Consider the following 19,234-nt stretch of genomic DNA (forward strand, 5'->3'; position numbering starts at 1 on the left):
TGGCTGATTGTAGCAATGTTATGTTGGGGGAAGGTCTTAATTCTTATGGTAACTTAATTTTTTGTTTTCTTTCATTTCTTTGAAAGACTTTTCTATTTTCATGTAGTCTTTCTCCTTAAAGTAGAAGTCAGTTAAATTTCTTAACAGAGCTGATTTGGATTCTGGCAAAGTCAAGTCTGGCAGGGTTTATTAAAACTCAGCTTTGGAAATGGCTGTTAGTTTGGATTCTATTCTTTTAGATAAGGATTCTATTGAACTAGCTCAGATTGAAGGATTTCTTAAATACCAGAAGTTGTGAGACAGTAGGTTCATTAAAGCAATCGCCTTCCACTATGGCATAGTGTAGCAGTTTACTTGATGTGATGACTTGATGGGCTTGGGTTGTTGTATCCACACAGATATCTAGAGGCAATCAGATTCAGGATATATTTGGGTGACAGAAGAACAGTAATTCTGAATATTAGTGTGGGTATTTTAAAAAGAAAAGGTATTCAATAATTACTATAACTGGAGTAGATTGAAGGTAAAGTATTTTAGTTTTCAACCTGTTGACTTTAGATATTTTGACATACAAGATATAGATAAAGCAGTGAAATAACAGTCAATATATTATACACATGTATGATATTATGTTTATATTTGCTCCTTTTGTGTGTGAGGTGCAGTTGTAGTTGTGGAGAGGTGTGGGATCACTAAGGGAAAATAATGTAGATAGAAGTGGTGAGAGAACCAAGGACTGAAAGGCTCATGGACTGACTTCTAAGTTCCTTGAACCTGGTAAATCATGGAAGATGTTGAAGATAATACTGAGAAACCATTGGTGAAGTTATATAAGAAAAAAACCTAGGAGTCAGGGGAAGAAAGAATTATCAAAGTACAGAGAACATCCAGCATCTTGCTTTACTTTCAAGTGCTATTAGAGGACTGATCAATAAATTTGGCAAGTTGTACTTAAATTTTTGGTGAACTTGAAGAGAACATGTTGGTTGGAATGATTGGAAGTTTGATTGATCAGAGAGCGTTACACAGCAACATGAGGTTGCTTGGGTTGGGAATTTTGCCCAGTTGATAGAGTGCTTGCATAGCATGTATGAAGTCCTGAGTTTGATTCCCCAGCCCCTCATCAGCTGGTCATGGTGGGACATATCTGTAATCTCAGTACTCAAGAGATGGAGGGAATAAAATCAGAAGTTTAAGGTCTTTCTTGGATTAATAGCAATCTTGCAATCTGTGGCCCTGTCTTGGCAGGGATGGGTGTGCTCCTTGTTGAGGTAGAGCATCAGCAGTATTGATGTATTCTGTATATGGGAGAGGTTGGCCATTTTTTTTCAGCAGTGGAAACTGTGTGAGGTAGAAGTTTTTACTTTATGCACTGTTGGCGTTCAACTTTGTTTTGTAATCCATGCTTATATTACAGTTACTTCTGAAGGCTGATACAGGTAGTTTTTATTTATTCATTTTATCATCTAACTTTAGTTATAGGTGCATGCCCTCATTATATTTTAAAGTTTGTGTAATAGCTTTTGGTTTTGAGAGAATATGACACAAAATCCTGATGGCTACTGGGACTTTAATATACCTTTATAAAAAATTAGTTCTTGATTTTTTTAAATTTACTTTTCTGTTTTTGGTTAAGATGCAGAAAACACACTAGCAGAATTTAGCTCTTTAACTCTGTCATCAGTGGAAGAATCATTGGAAGGCACCTCATCTACTCGAAGGAGGGACTCTGGCCTTGGTGAGGAAACAGCTTCTGGATTAGGAAGCAGTATGTCTGTAGCTTCTCCAGCAGCACCTCTGGGTGTCAGTGCGGGTCCAGATGCCATCAGCGAGGTGCTGTGCACTCTTTCTTTGGAAGTCAATAAATCTCAGGAATCAAAAACTGACGGAGGAAGCGAGTCGGACAGGAAGGGGACACCATCAGTCTCAGTTTCAAAAAATGTCAACGTGAAGGACATTCTCCGGAGCTTGGTTAATATGCCAGCAGATGGAGTCACAGTGGATCCAGCCCTTCTGCCCCCAGCTTGCCTCGGTGCTCTTGGAGATCTGTCTGTTGACCCACCCGTGCAGTTCAGATCCTTTGACAGGTATGCAAATAGTCCTTTGTTTCTGTATGCTTATGTTTGGAAATTGTCAAGATAAACAGAAATTCAGTATGAAAGTCTAAATTTTGTGGCTTCAACATTAGAGTGGAATGTTTTGTTCTAATTTATAAAAGATATAAGGGTATTGTGTGTACAATATTCTTAATTATTAACATTTTTTATGCCACTAATATTACTTTAGGTATATTTTTAGTAGGGCATTAGCACACTGTCCCCTTTTTCCTTCTTTCCCTTTCTTCCTTCCTTTCTTCCTTCCTTCCTTTCTTCCTCCCTCCCTCCCTTCCTTCTTTTTTTTTTTTTGTGGTTACGCTTCAGACATTACTTGAACTTACAATGGTTATCCATAAGTTTCTTGCTACCAGTATTGTGTCAGCCTTTATGAAAATAATAACAAAAAATGTTGGAATGGAGATGCAAGTAGATACAAGACTTCAACTAGGTTTCCAGGTATTCTGAGCCTGGAAAATTTGAGAAAGCTAACTACAGAATCTTGTTGATTATGTAGCCCCAAGGGGTTTTTGTTGGTTTTGTTATTGGTGTTGTTGTTGTTTTTAAAATAGATTTGTCTATTTTCTAACTATAACCAGTTTATATGTGTGTTGCTCAGAAGGCCTTTCAGCATTGCTAGGTAGGTGCTCTACTACCAGCTATAATATGTCAGTCTGTTTATTGTTGGTTTGTCTTTATGTTTTATAAAGTTTCTTGTCTTTATATTATGTTAGTCTGTCTATATATTGTTAGTTGTCTTTATATTTTATAAAGTTTCCTTTTGTTCTACTTCTAGCATACAGTTATTGAACACTTTTAAAAATTAGTATTTTTATGAATTAGTAAACATGAACAGAAAAGTTCCTACTATAAAATTTTTATTTTTCTTGAGACATTAAGTTGATAATATGATATTTAGATGTTTTAATACATTCTGTATTTTCTATATAAGTATACTCTTATCTTTAAATAAGAAAATTAAAATTGATATACATAAAATTTAAAATACTAAATATATTATCTAAATTTCTTTAAGCTTATTTACTTATTTTTATTTTTTATTTCACAACTTTTCATGTATATATAATATACTGGGATCATTCCTGCCTTATTTTCTTCTTCTTGTGTTTAGCTCCCATTCAATCCCTCTTCCCACTAAGCAACGTTCCTACGTTGATATTCTTTTGTGCCTCACTGCCTGTATTCATTTATTTAAATCATGTATGTCTGTGTGTGAATATGTACCCATGAGTGGCAGGAGCCTGTGGAGCCCAGAGGATCCCCTGAAGCTGTAGTTAAAAGCAGTTGTGAGCTAACTGCCATGGGTGCTGGGAACTGAACTCTGGTTCTTTGTAAGAGCAGTGTATGCTGTTAGTCACTTCTTCAGATGCTTATTCATACACATTTTATATAATTAGGATTGAATAACAGTCTTAAGTCAAATGATCCAGTTTGAGATTATGTCTCTCAAGTCTTTGAATGTTCCTGAGTTTATATTTATCTATTGTTGCCTTAGAATTAGATTGACATGAGTACATTTTTGACAGACATATTACAGAAGCAATAGCTTCTTCTTGCATCTTGTCCAATGGTGTATGTATGGTTTTGTCTTACTTTAGCTTACTCTGGTCAAGGAATACAGTCATATATACCAAGTCTCTCTACTATTATGGAATTCCTTGGGAATAGAGGTTATAAAATTTATCACTTTATCAGATTTTCTGTTTGTTCATTTGTGGATTTAAGGTTTTCTGTTTTATGGTTTCTAATATTAGAGGCTTCTACATATTAGATTATATAATAACATATTTCTCAGTTAGTTTAGTCCTTGTCCTCTATTTCTCCATCTTTTGTGAATAGTATCTTACTATGTTTCCAGGACAGCACCAGATTCCACAGCTCACAAGATTGTATACCACAGACACTTAAACTCATGGTAATCCTTTTGACTTGGTCAAGATTGAGATTACGGGTGTGAGCTACTGTGCCTAGATTAAAATTAAATTTGTGATAGTTTTAATAATAAGAAACAATTTGCCGGGCGGTGGTGGCGCACACCTTTAATCCCAGCACTTGGGAGGCAGAGACAGGCGGATTTCTGAGTTCGAGGCCAGCCTGATCTACAGAGTGAGTTCCAGGACAGCCAGGGCTACACAGAGAAACCCTGTCTCGAAAAACCAAAAAAAAAACAAAACAAAAAAAAAAAAAAACAACAACAACAAAAAAACAAACAAACAAAAAAAAACAAAGAAAGAAAGAAAGAAAAAAGAAAAAAAAGGAAACAATTTGGTAGCTAAATACTGTAATTAACTGTCTTATTAATATACTTAAAAAATTTTTATGAATGACCATTTTTTTATTTTGGCATTTGTTTTCTTTTTGATAATGCTGAAATTAAATCTCTTCTCTCAATACCTTAAATGAGATTACATGTTTACTTAGGGATTCCTGCTTAGGTACTGTATTTTAAAAGGTTTGTTAAAGTACGAAAAAAAGCAATAATTTAGGTGGTAGCATTTTTCTGGATATTCTGTGGAACTTAACATTTCTGGTATGCATTTAACATATTGCCTGATGAATACAAACTGTTCTATCTCTCCCCTGTCTTTTTTCTTAGCAGGAGATACCTTTTAAAAGACCTTTTTTTCCCCCCCAGCCATAGGGCAATGGAGGGTCTTTGGGAATTTCAAAGCATCCCTCTGATCATGTGTTTATCTCAGGAATGCTTTGCCAGAAATCAGAACTCTCCTCATATCTTAAGAATTATCAACTCCCAAGCAATAGCTGGGAAGTTTAGTGTAACAGCTATGTGAGTGAGCCTTGCTGAAAGGTTGCCAGCTTTGGTCTCGGTGAAAGGGAAGGTGTTTGTGTTCATTCCCATGCCAAGATTCCTGCTCTTATCTAATTGGAAGATCCTTGCTGGCGATTAATGGATGCCAGGGATTTATCTTGATAAAGTTCAAGGGCTGGTCTGTGTTTTCAACTGAATCCTTTGGGACTAAAGTACTCTGTCAAAAAAGTTTTTTCTTTTTTTTCTTTAGTAAACCATTTTCATGTTAAATAAATCAGCAATGTGAAGGTTTGTGATAGTTTGAACTGATACAATTTTGAAATGAAAATCCTGAAACTTGTCTGGTATGTATTATTGCTTTATTTGTGGTTATTACTAATTAAATTTTGAGAAAACCTTCAGATACCCTAATTTAGGAAAAATCAGGAAAAATAACAACAAACATGGTTTTCACTTGCTATGACTATAAAAAGTACTTCCTAAAAAATCTGTACCCTATGAGTGTGACTGTAAAAGTACTTCCTAAAGAATCTGTACACAATGGAGCAAATGCTAAGTATTCTAAATGTTCATTGAAGTTAGTGAGTTCATAAAGAAAATCTATAAATAAACTTTTCACTTTAATATCTGTGTTTTAATTGACATTTTGAAAAACTAGCTGGTGTAGCTGGTTTCCTGTCTTCTACATTCTTTATGACAAAAAGAAATGCGTTAGTTACAATTTCACATTATTCAAAATTCAGATAAATACTTGCTTCTTAAACATAAAGACAGATTTTGAGTTGAATTTTTTAAAGTAGAAGTTTAAGGTTTAGGGTATAGCTCAATGGTAGAGCTTGTGCTTAGTCTGTGCAAGATCATGTGTTGAAAACCCAGCATAAGAGGAAAAAATAATGAGTTGGGGATGGCAGAATTAAAAAAAGCTCTATGCTTTTACATTTTTCTATTTTTAAAAGAGAATACAAAATCTTTTGTTCTTGGATAGCTAATTCCCACTGAAGATGATAAGGTTACATTTTTAAGTTATCTCTTCAAAATGTAGAGTGTACTTTCCTAGTTTAGATTTATGTTGACAGGATGAGCAAAATGGGCTAAATACCTCTTTTTATGAAGGTTCTAATCTTTATACTGAAACTTTATCATACTAATAAAATGAAAATATCCCACATATACATACTATTTATTACATTTTTAATTAGATCATGTGACTTTGGGTTTTATTTTAATCTGGCCCATAGCTTTAGCAGCATTGTGTTACATTTTAGAATTGATTTGAATCAGGTTATGGATTTAGAAATTATTAATTAATTATTAATTATTATACTAATTAATACTTAGTGTAAACAGCAGGGGAGAAAACATGATCACAGAGGTGGTTCTCCCAGTGCCAGTGTTATTCATTGCTTTGCAGATGTGTCAACTTCTGATATTTCCCCAAATGTGGAAAACTTGACTGCATAGTTTTGGTAGTGAGTGGCTGTTTTCACATTCTCCCCTATTAAAATTAAATAATAGAATAAAAACTTTATTCTTCTATTCATTATCAGATATATTTTATAATTTAATGGTGGTATATATATATAATTTTTTATCTGGATAATCTTTATTTATATGTTGTGTAGATAATTATAATTCAGACATATTCATGAATATGCTAGCTGGAGAACTTAGTGAACACATTGGAAATAATTTACTTGTATGCTTTGTGTGCACGAATTATATGGCATGTGAATTATAGCTTAATAAAACTTTAAAACAGTTCATTGGAAGGCAATGGCTCAATCACAATTTGATTTTAGGCATATGTAGATTTGTGGTACATCCTGAAAATTTATTTTAACAAGTCTCTTAGGGTTTCATTGTTGTGAACATCTATCATGACCAAGGAAACTCTTATAAATGAAAAAATTTTAAAACTTTAATTCAGGCTGGCATACATTTTCAGAGGCTTAATCTGTTATTATTATGGTAGAAAGCATGTCAGCATCCAGAAAGGTGCTAGAGGAGATGAGAGTTCTACATTTTATTTATTTCATGTATGTGGGTACACTGTCTCTGTCTTCAGACACACCAGAAGAGGGCATCGGATGCCCATTAGAGGTGGTTGTGAGCCACCATGTGGTTTCTGAGAATTGAACTCAGGACCTCTGGAAGAGCAGTCAGTGCTCTTAACCTCTGAGCTGTTTCTCCAGACTGGAGTTTGACATTTTAATCTGCAGGCAACAAGGAGGAGATTACATGTGTTTCACACTGGGCATCACTTGAGCATTTACGATTTCAAAGCCCACAGTGACACACTTTTTCCAGTAAGCCCACACCTTCTGATCCCTATGGCCAAGCATTCAAACACACGAATCTCTGGTCGCCAAATCTATTCAAACTACCATAAAAAGTTATTTTATCTTTCTGAGCTTGTCTTAAAAATTTTAAAAATGTTTTAAAAAGGTATTTGTTGGTACATGTCTATAATCTTAGGAATTGTACAGGGTGAGGGCAAGATGGTGGAGGAGCAGGAATTCAGGGCTCTGGCTTCAGATACCTTTTGTATTTTTTCTCCCAGTTATTATTATTATTTTTTAAAATAAAATTAATGTATACCTTAGCAATGTTTTTCAAATTGAACTACAAAATTTTGAGAATCTGTGCAAAAATGTCGAGAGTAAATATTTACTAAGATGAATAAAAGAATATGCTATTTTTCACTTTTCTAAGTATTATTTATAGTATGCTACATGTTTAAAACCCAAATCAATGTTTTGCTGTGTTTTAATTAGCCCTGTACAAATAATGATTCTACATGTTAAGGAACAGATATGAAGTGTAATATTTAATGAGTTTTTACCAGTATATATATACTTTATTATACAAAACACCAGTCAGCATTCTCCCTCACCACCTAACTCCTTTCTCTGTCCCCACAGGCAATTGCTAATTGCTATTTTAACTTTTTACAAAACCATTTATTAGTTTGCCTTCTCCAAAACTCTTTTTAAAAAGGAAGTAAAGAGTATGTTCTTGAACACAGGCTTCCTTAATTTATTTTAACAATTGTCTTAGTTAGGGTTTCATTGCTGTGAAAATAGTACCTTTGAGATTCAGCCATATTGTTGAGTTTATTAGCACTCATACTGTACTGTTGCATTATGGTATTCTACAATATAAATACTCACTGTTTAAAAACTTCATTTTTCTGCATGGAGGACACTTGAGCAATTTGTAGTTTGACCCAGCTACTCTAAAGCATCTGCAAACATAATTGTGTTATGGATATTTATATTTTCTTGAGCAAAGTCTGAAGGTACAGTTAGTTGTTGGGTCATAAGATAAATGTGTGTCTAAAGTTTGATTATAGAAGTAGATTTTTTTCCACTACCTTGAATTGAATAAAGAACCTCAGACATATTAGACAAATTGCTGTACCACTGTTAGCCCACAATTCCCTAATATTATTCTCCCATCGGTATGCTTGTTGTATGCATGAAACAGATTGTGGTGATTCTTTTGTGAACAAATGTGAAAGTGAATCATTCATATTTTCATTTTTTACCTAATTGTTAGATTATAAAAATTTTTCTTAAATTTTAGCAAATAAATTTCTGGTAAAACATGCAAATATTATATTTGTATTTTTTCTGAGGGTAGCATCAGCACATATGTATGTGTACATGTATGTGCACACACAAGGTCATATCCACCTCTTTTTATGTCAGTGATCTTTCTCTGATATAAGCTACAGTGATTTAAGCACACCATTTTGGATGGGGGCTCAGGTGGCTGTTGCTTCTATTTTTTAGTATATAGTTAACATTGGCAGTCACCCTTATAATGATGTGACACCAGCTACCCCCAAGTACATTGAATAAGCCTTGCCTAGCACAAGATAACTTGATTTAATTGGCAACAGTATTTGCCCTCAAATGATAGTCAGTGAAGTAAAACGGAACCTATTTCACTTTGTTCTTTTTTTTTTTTTTAAATAACAACAGAAATGTATTTTTAAAATAATGGAATTACATGCCTTAGAAAGTGTGAATACATTTATTAGGACAAAGTATCCAAGTAACTTTGTGTAAAAATCAAATACTTTAAAGCTATTCAGGGAATACTTTCAGCTTACAGTATTGTCAACAAAAGACGTGATTAAATAAATTGAATGTTGAGGACTTTAAGCTTATGGTTAACACCGGGTAATTAAAAGTAAGAGCTGCAGTGGGAGTACATTATATATCAGCTGTCCTTTACCTCATTAACTGGGGTTTTGCATGTTTATGGAGTAACTTCAATTAAAAATACCTTTTAAGTTGTGTCTAACAAGATCTTTTAGTTACTCTTTTAGTATAAAGTATTGCACTTTAATTGAAATTGGTATATCATAAATACCTGTGTTTGAATCATACACAATATAAACAACTGGTTATTTGGTACTTTTACTGTTTAAAAAACTGTGTTCATTGTTTTCTATGTGGTATGATCAAAAACTATTGTGTTTCATGAGCTATATACATGTATCCATTACTTGTATAGATATTGCTTTCTCTTTTAAGAGAGTTAAGATTTTATGATTTTAAGTTAGCAGTACTTTAAATTTCTTATTAGAACATACTGAGTTTTCTGCATCAGTTGTGAAGTTTTTTAAAAAGTTAATTTCTTGTCCTCATCAATTCCAAAATTCTCTCTTTTCCGCCCAAAATTCTCTTTGATTATGTGTATTGGAAAATTCAAGATGATCTTAAATTTAAAAAAATTCTAGTGTAAATGTTGGTTAAAATTTTAAAATGAATTATGTTCATAGGACATTGTCTTAGTTTTAAAAACAATGAGGCTGAGGAGATAGGTTGTCAGTAAAGTGTTTGCTGTGAGAGGACCTGTTTTTGTCCTTATCTACAAGCTGTCTGTGTAGATGGAAGGGTGGGGAGGAGGTGACAAGGATGGCTCAGAGGTTAAGATCACTGGATGCTCTTCCAGAGGGTCTGGGTTTGATTCCCAGCATCCACATGGCAGCTCATAACTGTTTGTGACTCCAGTTCCAGGGGATCCAATATCCACTTCCAGCCTCCATGGGCACCAGCCACACATACCACAGACAGAATATTCATATGCATTAAATATAAACAATTAAAAACCTTGGATGTGATGTGCTCTTGTAAGTTTAGCCCCAGGGAGACAGAGTTCTGTGGACCTTGGGATTCACTAGTTGGTCAGTCTACTGAACAGTTCCGCTCAGTGGCAGACCCTCTCTCAAAAACAAGATGGTGGGTGCCTGAGGAATAACATCCAAGGTTGTGGTCTTGTTTATGTGTGCAGGCTCTGTCTGTCTCTTAATCCCCCTCTCTCCTTCCCTCCCTTCTCCTTCCTCCCTCTCTAAAAGAGAAAAAAGGTATGTAAATGTGGATAACTTTGAAGAGATTTTAAGTAGTAAGAATATTCTAAAGAACACATCAAAATAAGGTAGGGAAGAAAATGAACATTAGCTTCATTTTGTTTTTAAATGCATATAATTAAGTAATTTGTATTTCAAAACCTTTATTACAGAAGTGTCATCATTGCAACAAAGAAATCATCAGTCTTACCTTCTACCCTCACTACAAGTGCACCTAGTAATGCTGTCAGTGTGGTTTCTTCAGTAGATTCCACCCAAGTCTCAGATGCAGGAGGAGAGTCACCAGGTGAGTTAGGTATCAATGAAGTCAATAGAATGTCTAGATCATATTTTAGTAAATCTTAGGGTTTTGTGATAAAACCAAGAAGTTTGTAAGGTGCTTTAGAAATCTTTGTGCTTTTGTGTTTTCCTGTTGGTTGTTTACTAATATCTTTGTGTTTACAAAAACTACTACTGATTGTTTAGTAATATTTCCAAAAATCTGAGCAAAATAAAAATAAAATCAGGGCTGGAGATTCAATTCAGGTGGTAGAATACTTGCCTAGTGTGGACTGGGCCCTGGTTCAATCCCTAGGGCTTCATGAATCGTGGTGCACATACCTGTAAACCTAGCACTTCCAAGGTAGAGGCAGATGATCAGAAAATCAATGTTTTCTTTGGCTATATAGTGATTTAAAGACCTGCTTCAGTTATATGAAACCTGTCTCAAAAAAAGAAAAAAAGAAAGAAAGAAAGAAAAAGAATTCAGTATTGTTCCATACCAACTTAATACAATATAGTGTATTAAAGGAATGAATGGCTATATGAATGATATAATTATAAGAATATATATGTATTTTTCTTTTATCTACCTTGTTGTTCTTGAGAGATTATAGACAAGAGTATAAATCAAAATATTTTGATGACATAAGCCTTTAAATGTAGTTAATGATTATTAAACACAAATCTACTTATATACTTCTTTATTTTTTCTAAATTAAAATCTTGGAAAATACTTGATGCTCTCAAATGGTTTGTCATTCTCCTACTAGCCACAGTGGCACACAGTTTTTTTTTTTTTTTTTTTTTTTAACAGTAATCTTATTTTATCCAGCTTTCATCTCATATTTCTTTTTTACTATAAAAGCATATTAATGAATGAATATTAGAGCTTAAATCCCTCTATGTTAGCTGAAGGTTAGAGATAATGTAAGTAAAACTGGAAGGATGTAGTATTAAGAGAACCAAGTAGGATGCTGGGAGATGACTTAGTTGGCAGGTGCTTGCTGTGCAAGCAGGAGGACCTCAGTTGGGATCCCCAGCACCCAAGTAAAAAGCTGTGTCCAGTGGTGCTTCCCTGTAATTCTGTCACTGGTGAGGCAGAGACAGGAAGATCCTGAGGTTTTCTTGTAGCTAATCTTGCTGAGTTAGTGAGCTTCAGGTTCAATGAAAATGTTTTCAGTCTGAAAAATAAGACTGAAAGCAATTAAGATAGACCTGACATTAACTTCTGACCTCCATGTGTACAAACATGGTCACTGAAGAACCCACAAACTCAGGTACCAGACAAGCAGTGTAACAGCTAAGAAGAGGGAACATCTTACACCATTGATACTGTGTAAGAGGTTGTGCTGTTTCATAAACATAGTAGCAAGGTGCTAGAACTTCAAAGGTAGATTAAAGGATCAGAAGTAATATTTTACTTATTTTGGGACCACTTATACAAGCATCTGCTTTCCTACTTTTATTTGGCTAACTAGTCAGTCTCCAAGAGTTTTGATGTTACTTGACTAGCCACAGTCAGCCAGCCCCTGGCTGACTTTGTTTTGTCTTATGTGTTAACAAAATAAATATAATTATTTCCCTCATCTTCCAATTTTTCTTTTGAGACTAAGTCTCATGTAGCCCAATTTGATCTTGAATTCACTATGTAGCTAACAATGAATTAAAATTTGTGATCCTTGCGTCTCTGCATCCTAAACGGCACAGGTTGCCACCACACGTGGTTTATATGGAGTAAGACCAGCTACTCACCTGTGCTAGACAAGCACGCTACCAAACTTCCCTGCATACCCACCCTACTTTTTACTTTCATTTTACTTGTCTTAACAAAATTTTGTTTTAAAGTTTGAAATGCAATTAATTTTTAGAAAGTTCATATCATTTAGATATAAGAGAAAATGTTCATAGTATGTTAAAGAAAATCAATACTTTATTCAGTAGTAACTGTGTTTAGTATATGACTTCTGTGTATGGTAAAAGTACGACAGCACATTGCAAAGTTACTTGATTAATTTCATACGGTTGTACTACTGGTTCTCATATACTGTTCTGTCTTGCACACCTAACGCCCGATCTTCACACCCTTGTGCGTGAGTAACTGGTGTGTACCATCGTGCCCTGCTACTCTACTACTACTACACATTTGATTCCTCCTTTTAGAATTTTAGTGTCTTTAATTTTTTTTTAAGCTGAGGACCAAACCCAGAGCCTTGTGCCTGCTAGGCAAGCACTGTCTTACCTCTGAGATAAATCTGCAATCCTTGGTATTTTCTTTAAGAATTTATGAGAAGTATACATACTGTTTTCATACATAGAAAACAGTAGGTATTAAGTTAAAAATTCTACCTGGAAACCCAAAGTTGTTACAGTATTGCATTATGTGGTTTAGGGTATTATTTTATCAAAGCAAAAAGATTCAGTAAACTGAACTGACTAAAATTCTGTCTCCCGAGTTCCTGGACCTAAGCTCTTCTTTGCCTGAAACTTGCTGTTTACCAGGCTGTCCTTGAACCCAGAGATCTGCTTAGCTTTGTCTTTTGGGATTAAAGGTATGTCTGTATTCCAGCTGAATCACACAGACCTAGAAGGTCTTTGGATGTGATCTCTTGCCAGAGAAGCCATGTTGCTGGATTAAAATTAATATGTTTTTGAATGTTAATATGCAATACTCTTTTTAAATATAATATCATATTTTTCTATGGTGTTGCAAAGTATAAATAATGAAGACAAAGTTGGAACTATCTCAGCAGTGGATCAAGTGCAGCATTCTTTAGCCATTGTATACCAAGTGCTTGCTAATCTGCAAAGTTTAGCATCAGTCTTTGCTCTATATAACATTTAAGACTAAAAGGTTTATCTTTATTCAGTTAATAAAAAGCTTTATTTCTTTTTGAATATTGTTTTTAGGCATAATAGACTATCTTTTGCAAGACAGACAGTCAAGCATACAGACTATTCACTCATATGCACATGTAGCAGCATAGCAGTGTTTAGTGATTAAAAATTGTCACTTGATTTAATGATCCTTTACTGCAAGGGGCATTAGTTACATAGATCCTTAGGGAACTTGTATAAATAATATTTTACTCCCTGCATAGATGCTAGATGGAAGGTCTATTTACAGATACCTGGAAAACTGTCTGTTTAAAAGAGCCAGGTTATCAGTGCATAGATAAGGAAAACACAGGTCTATGCCTTCCACATGTTGGAAGAAGCCTTGGCATTTGCATGTGTGATTATCTGTTGGGAATGGTAATGTTAATCTGAATCAAATTCATTATAAATTTATGTTTTCAGTTAAAATGCATAATTACATATTTTTTCCTGATAGTATTAATGGCAATCTCATGTGATGTTGTTACTATATTTGATTTTTCTATTTATTTGTTTATTTTTTAATACTGCTAGCTAATTTTTTATCCTTGTTGTTTAAGTGTCCTATGATTTAAAGATTTATTTTTAGTTTTACTTATATATGTGTATGTGTCTGTGTGTATATTCCAAGTGTGATATGTTTGGGTGCTTGAGAAGGCCAGAAGAGAGTGTCAGACCCCTGGAACCAGAGTTACAATTGAAGCTGCAGGTATAAACTGCTGTGAACTGTCTGCTTGATATGGTGCTGGGGCCCAAGTTTGAGTTCTTTAGAAGTGCTCTAGATTGTTTAGCCATCTCTCGACCCCCCAAGTCCTATGAGTTAAAAGATCATTTTGTAAATTCCATTTTGCTATATTTACTATTAGGAAAGAATATTGGCTTTTTTTCAAGTGCAGTGTTAGGAAATAACTTTTGTCATTGTTTTATTTGGAACAAATAGTATTTCCATTCTTAAAAATAAAATCCTGCTCTCCTTTCCCTGGGAATTTAATGTAAGGCCTGTGTATGCAATGTGAGTGCTCTACCACTGAACTTTCCTCACCACTGTTTTTCCTTCCCTCCTTTCCTTCTTCCCTGCCTCCCTTCTCTCCTTGATCCTTCTTACCTCCCCCACATCTTTTTTTTCTTTCTTTTGTAATGGGTTTATTTGGTACAAGAGTATAGGGAGATATTTCTGCTTATTGTTAAACACCAAGGAACAGTCTGCAAAGGTCCTTTCCCAAGTGTGAATGTTGGAAAAGGGATGCTATAGGTGATGGTTGCTGTTGGTGGGGGCTGGTCCCCAGTCCTAGCTTGTATGTAGGCCTGGATGTTTTTCTCAGTTCAAGAATGTTGTCAAATAGGAACTGGTGACTGATTTACAGGGTCTCTTGGCTGTACTTACTCAGGCTTTGACTTTTTCAGATTCTTTTACATTCATAAATTTTTGAAGGTCTCTCTTATCCTCCCTACAACATTCATTCTATAATTATAGAATTATATATTCTATACATATAACCATAATGTTCGTTCTCTCAGCATTTTCTGGTATATTTCTAACACTTGGGTATATCTGGAGGCTGCCATTAAAGAAAGGAAACAAATGAATAACAGAAACACCAAAAAAAAGAAATGGCTACTCTGTGTGGAAGTCCCAAGTTCAACTGAACCCAAATTTCAACTGTTGGAGAAACCAGATTTGAAACCAAATGCAGGAGCTATGCCTTGCTAGCTGGCCCAGCCTGGGAAACCTCCAGTAAGCCTGAGATGCAGACCCTGTCTCACTTTTTAAAAATGCATTTCAACTCATCAAAATTAGAATCAGAGCTGAGAGTATAGCTCAGGACAATCTTGGCTTCGATCTTTAGTGTCACACTTTAAAAACATTTAGGAACTGAGAATTTTGGTGGCTCATGTCTTTAATCTCAGCACTTGGGAGGAGAGGCAGATGGACCTTTGAATTCCAGGCCTGTCTGGTCTATAGAGCAAGTTCCAGGGCAGCCAGAACTACACAGAGAAACCCTGTCTCAAAAAACTAAGATAAATAAATGAGTAAATAAATAATTAAATAAGCTGTATCAGTAGCCGGGCGGTGGTGGCGCACGCCTTTAATCCCAGCACTTGGGAGGCAGAGGCAGGTGGATTTCTGAGTTCGAGGTCAGCCTGGTCTACAGAGTGAGTTCCAGGACAGCCAGGGCTATACAGAGAAACCCTGTCTCGAAAAACCAAAAAAAAAAAAAAAAAAAAAAAAAAGCTGTAAGTTAATACAGTCAAAAGATAATCTTGCTGTTATAATTTTTGCCTAAATATTTTCTTTGGATTTGTTTCATTTTTATTTTTCACATTTAAGTAGATGATAGGCACTTATGTCTTTCTCTTTATTAATGTCATAAAAGTTTAGTAAGAACAATGAATTTTAGAGAAAATAGCTGATACATTCAAAGTATATAGTCTTTTAAAATACTACCACGTGTCAAACAATGCCCGAGAAAAGTTTGTTTATTTATTTATTTATTTATTTATTTATTTATAAGGTCTTATTATATAGCACAGGTTGGCCTTCATCTTCTCATTTTTCTGCTTCAGGCTCCAAAGTATTGTGATTACAGACATATGCCACCATACCCTGTCTTGACAAATATTTTATTAATTATAATAGAAGTCAGTAGGCAGCAGTTTTCCAAGAACCAATTTTACTGTCAAGAATGTAGCATATGGGGTAGAGGTGTAGTTTATTTGGTAGACTACCTATTTAGCTGTGTAAGGAATAAAGTTTTATTTTGGATATAGTAAGGCAGAAGAAACAAAGGGCTCTCCAGAAGTAGGAGAATTGCTGTTTTTCCCAACTGAGTTCTTTTGCTGCCTGACCTCATGTAAAGTGCTTGTCAATGTGTTCTAACTAGATGCAACTGGTACTCTTTTGTTTAAGTTGGCTTAAGTCCATTGCAGTAAAGGAGAAAGCACACAGTAACCAGTGGCATGCCAGTCACAAACTTTATTACGGGATTATAGCTTGTGTTCGGTAAGTTTTATAAGAAGAAAATGAGGGTTTTAGATTAAATACTATGAGGAAACAAAATAATTCTTGAGTCAGATATTGTAAGTAATACCTTGAAGAGAAAACTTAGGTTACAATTTATAACTGGTAAAGAAACAGCAGTTTGGTAGTTTTTTAAAAAAAGATTTATTTATTTATTTATTTATTTATGTATTTATTTATCTATCTATTTATTTATTTATTTAATGTGCATCAGTACACTGTCACTGTTCTCAGACACACCAGAAGAGGGCATCAAATCCCATTACAGATGGTTGTGAGCCACCATGTGGTTGCTGGGAATTGAACTCTGGACTCTGTTTATCAGCTCTCTCTCTCTCTCTCTCTCTCTCTCTCTCTCTCTCTCTCTCTCTCTCTCTCTCTCTCTCTCTGTGTGTGTGTGTGTGTGTGTGTGTGTGTGGACTTTGTCTCTTTTATTCTCATATTTACCTGGCACCTTGTAGGCTACAACATTAAGGAATCAAGATTTGGTAAATGTAGTGCAGCTGCCAGTGCAGTGGGCATCTGTACTTAACCACCTCAGGTCTTTATTACAATGCCAGCTGGACTCTTGCAGCTCATTTGGCCCTGTCTTGCAGAGGGAATTTAATATGGCATTTCTTCCTAATACTGGGTAGATAGCGATGACTTTCCTATTTCTGTTCTACTTCTATCTTAGATTGATTGATATTCTGTAAATTTTATTACTTAAACAGAAACTTATTTTCCCTTTTTCTTTTATGAGATTTTAACTTTTCATACCTCAGAATTATTTCCCCAAGTAAGTCTTTTTGGCCTTAGTTCTCAAGTCTTGCCATCATATATTTTGGTTCTCATCCATTCTTAGCTCTGTTAGATTTAGTTTTTTGACATATTCTCTTATCAGATAAATTTATGAGCAGTTATTTCTTGATAATGCAAAGATGATGACTGTTTAGGAGAAAACAGTTTGAGCACACTATACAATAATAGGATTGAATTAGTTGTTAATATTAAGATATATGCATTAAAGGTTATATTGGGACATAATTGGAAAGACTAGAGTAAGACCAGATAGTGTAAATTAATTTAATTCAGTACTTTAAACAAAAACACTGGAATAAAAGGATCGGAAAGAGAGGTATGGTAAGAAAATACTTGGTCAGGTACAGGAGTTGGGATGATTAGGAGAATTATATTTGTAGTTCAAGTTAATGAAGCTCTTCAATTATGTTTAGAATCTCCAGCTGCTAGAGGTAGTGGATGGGAATCATGAGGCTTTTCTGCTCTTTAATAAATGCTGTATGATGCTGGAAGAAGCACATTTATGTCACTAGAAGTCCAATGCGCTATCCATTGTGCCACAGAGCCACCTTGAAGCACATTTACAGTATCAGTTGGAAGCCAGACATATTGGTGTACATTTGTAATCCCAGAATTTGTTTGGTGGAGTACATATAGTAAGTTCACTGTTATTCTGGCTACATTGTAACTTGAGGACAACCTGAGCTAAAGTGAGACCCTGGTTTGTTCTGTTTTGTTTTACATACAGTTTGATAAAGGAGACAGGGAAGGTGGTAGCTCATACATGAAGTACGTGGTTTCTAGGTATGCCTTCACTGCCAGAGTGTCCTGGAGGCTAGGGAACAGACCAGATCTTAACCTGCTAGTATTCTAGTAGGCTTGCTCTGCTGTCCATTAGGCTTTCTTACGAAGTGTGAAACTCCTTGTAACAATCTGTTGCCTTGCTGTTATCTCCTCTGTGATTTTGGTGGGGGCTGGGGAAGGGAGGCATCAGTTTCCTCAGGTGTCTGTGGATTGTTCACTGTGTTACTCTTGATCAGTCATGGTGTAACACATATTCTCCAGTGATAGCTAAAATATTATGTTCTTGGTGATAGTGATACTGCTGTTTAATGCTAAATTAGGAATTTTATCTTTCCAGGTTTTACTTTATTGAAAAGAATGCTTATGCTTGTTATTTTCTGTTGTTGCTAAATAAAAGAAATTGCAAAGCTAACTCAGCAGATCAGAATCTGTCAATACTTGCCTGTTTCTTCTCGACCCCTTGGGTCGGAGGGTTGCCTAACACAACTGACATTATAGAGGGATTTACATATAAATAATGCGAGAAAAACTTTAATTGTTAAACTTATCTAAGAGTGTTTGAAAAAATACATTTAGTATATGTTTGTTGCTAAAGAGATATTTGTTTGAATCCTTATATCTAGATCTCAAAATTACTGTCAAATACTTATTTTTCTTTTATAGGAAGTAGATCACCTAATGCAAAATTGCCCTCAGTTCCAGCAGTTGACTCTGTCCCACAAGACCCAGTTGCACACATGAGGTATTTAAGCTGTTCACTTGGGTATTGAAATTTGTGCTTTTTTATGACCCACCCTTCCCTTTCCCCTTCCCAGAATTCTTTCAAAATTAATTTTATTCCAAAATATTGTTTTAGAATGTTCATGAGAAATGTCCACTTGTAATAAAAATGCTATAAGTATGGCACATTTTATAAGCTTATGGTATATATTACAAATAATTATGAATTATTAGGAATACATTGTTCCTTTTCTTTAAAAGTGTTTAAGTGATGATATCTGGTCAATCATGATCATACTAATATTGTCTTCTACATAGACTTTTACTTTTACTTAGAATTTTAATTTGGAATGTATGTTCCAAAATTTAATTCTGAAATTTATAGCCATATTTTCATCCACTATATGCCAAGTGGTCAGAAAAGTTTTTTTTTGTCTTACCATAACTGCCAAACCCCTGTCTCCCCAGGGCACTGGGGTATTTCTGTGAAGGGTTCGTATTTGTGGGATCAC

The 19,234-nt window shown here is 34.8% G+C and overlaps 1 protein-coding gene across 5 annotated transcripts in view; it reads left to right on the plus strand.

Annotated features, from left to right (window-relative positions):
* Lrba (LPS responsive beige-like anchor protein) overlaps positions 1-19,234 on the plus strand; it is a 542,935-nt gene that overhangs the window by 125,672 nt on the left and 398,029 nt on the right. For all 5 annotated transcript variants that reach the window (XM_076932608.1, XM_076932607.1, XM_076932609.1 and 2 more), the window contains exons 30-32: positions 1,637-2,087; positions 10,417-10,550; positions 18,666-18,744. In XM_076932608.1, the coding sequence (XP_076788723.1) occupies positions 1,637-2,087; positions 10,417-10,550; positions 18,666-18,744 (664 nt within the window). The remainder of the gene's footprint in view (positions 1-1,636; positions 2,088-10,416; positions 10,551-18,665; positions 18,745-19,234) is intronic.

This window comes from Arvicanthis niloticus, chromosome 4, assembly GCF_011762505.2.
Source record: "Arvicanthis niloticus isolate mArvNil1 chromosome 4, mArvNil1.pat.X, whole genome shotgun sequence".
Taxonomy (NCBI): domain Eukaryota; kingdom Metazoa; phylum Chordata; class Mammalia; order Rodentia; family Muridae; genus Arvicanthis; species Arvicanthis niloticus.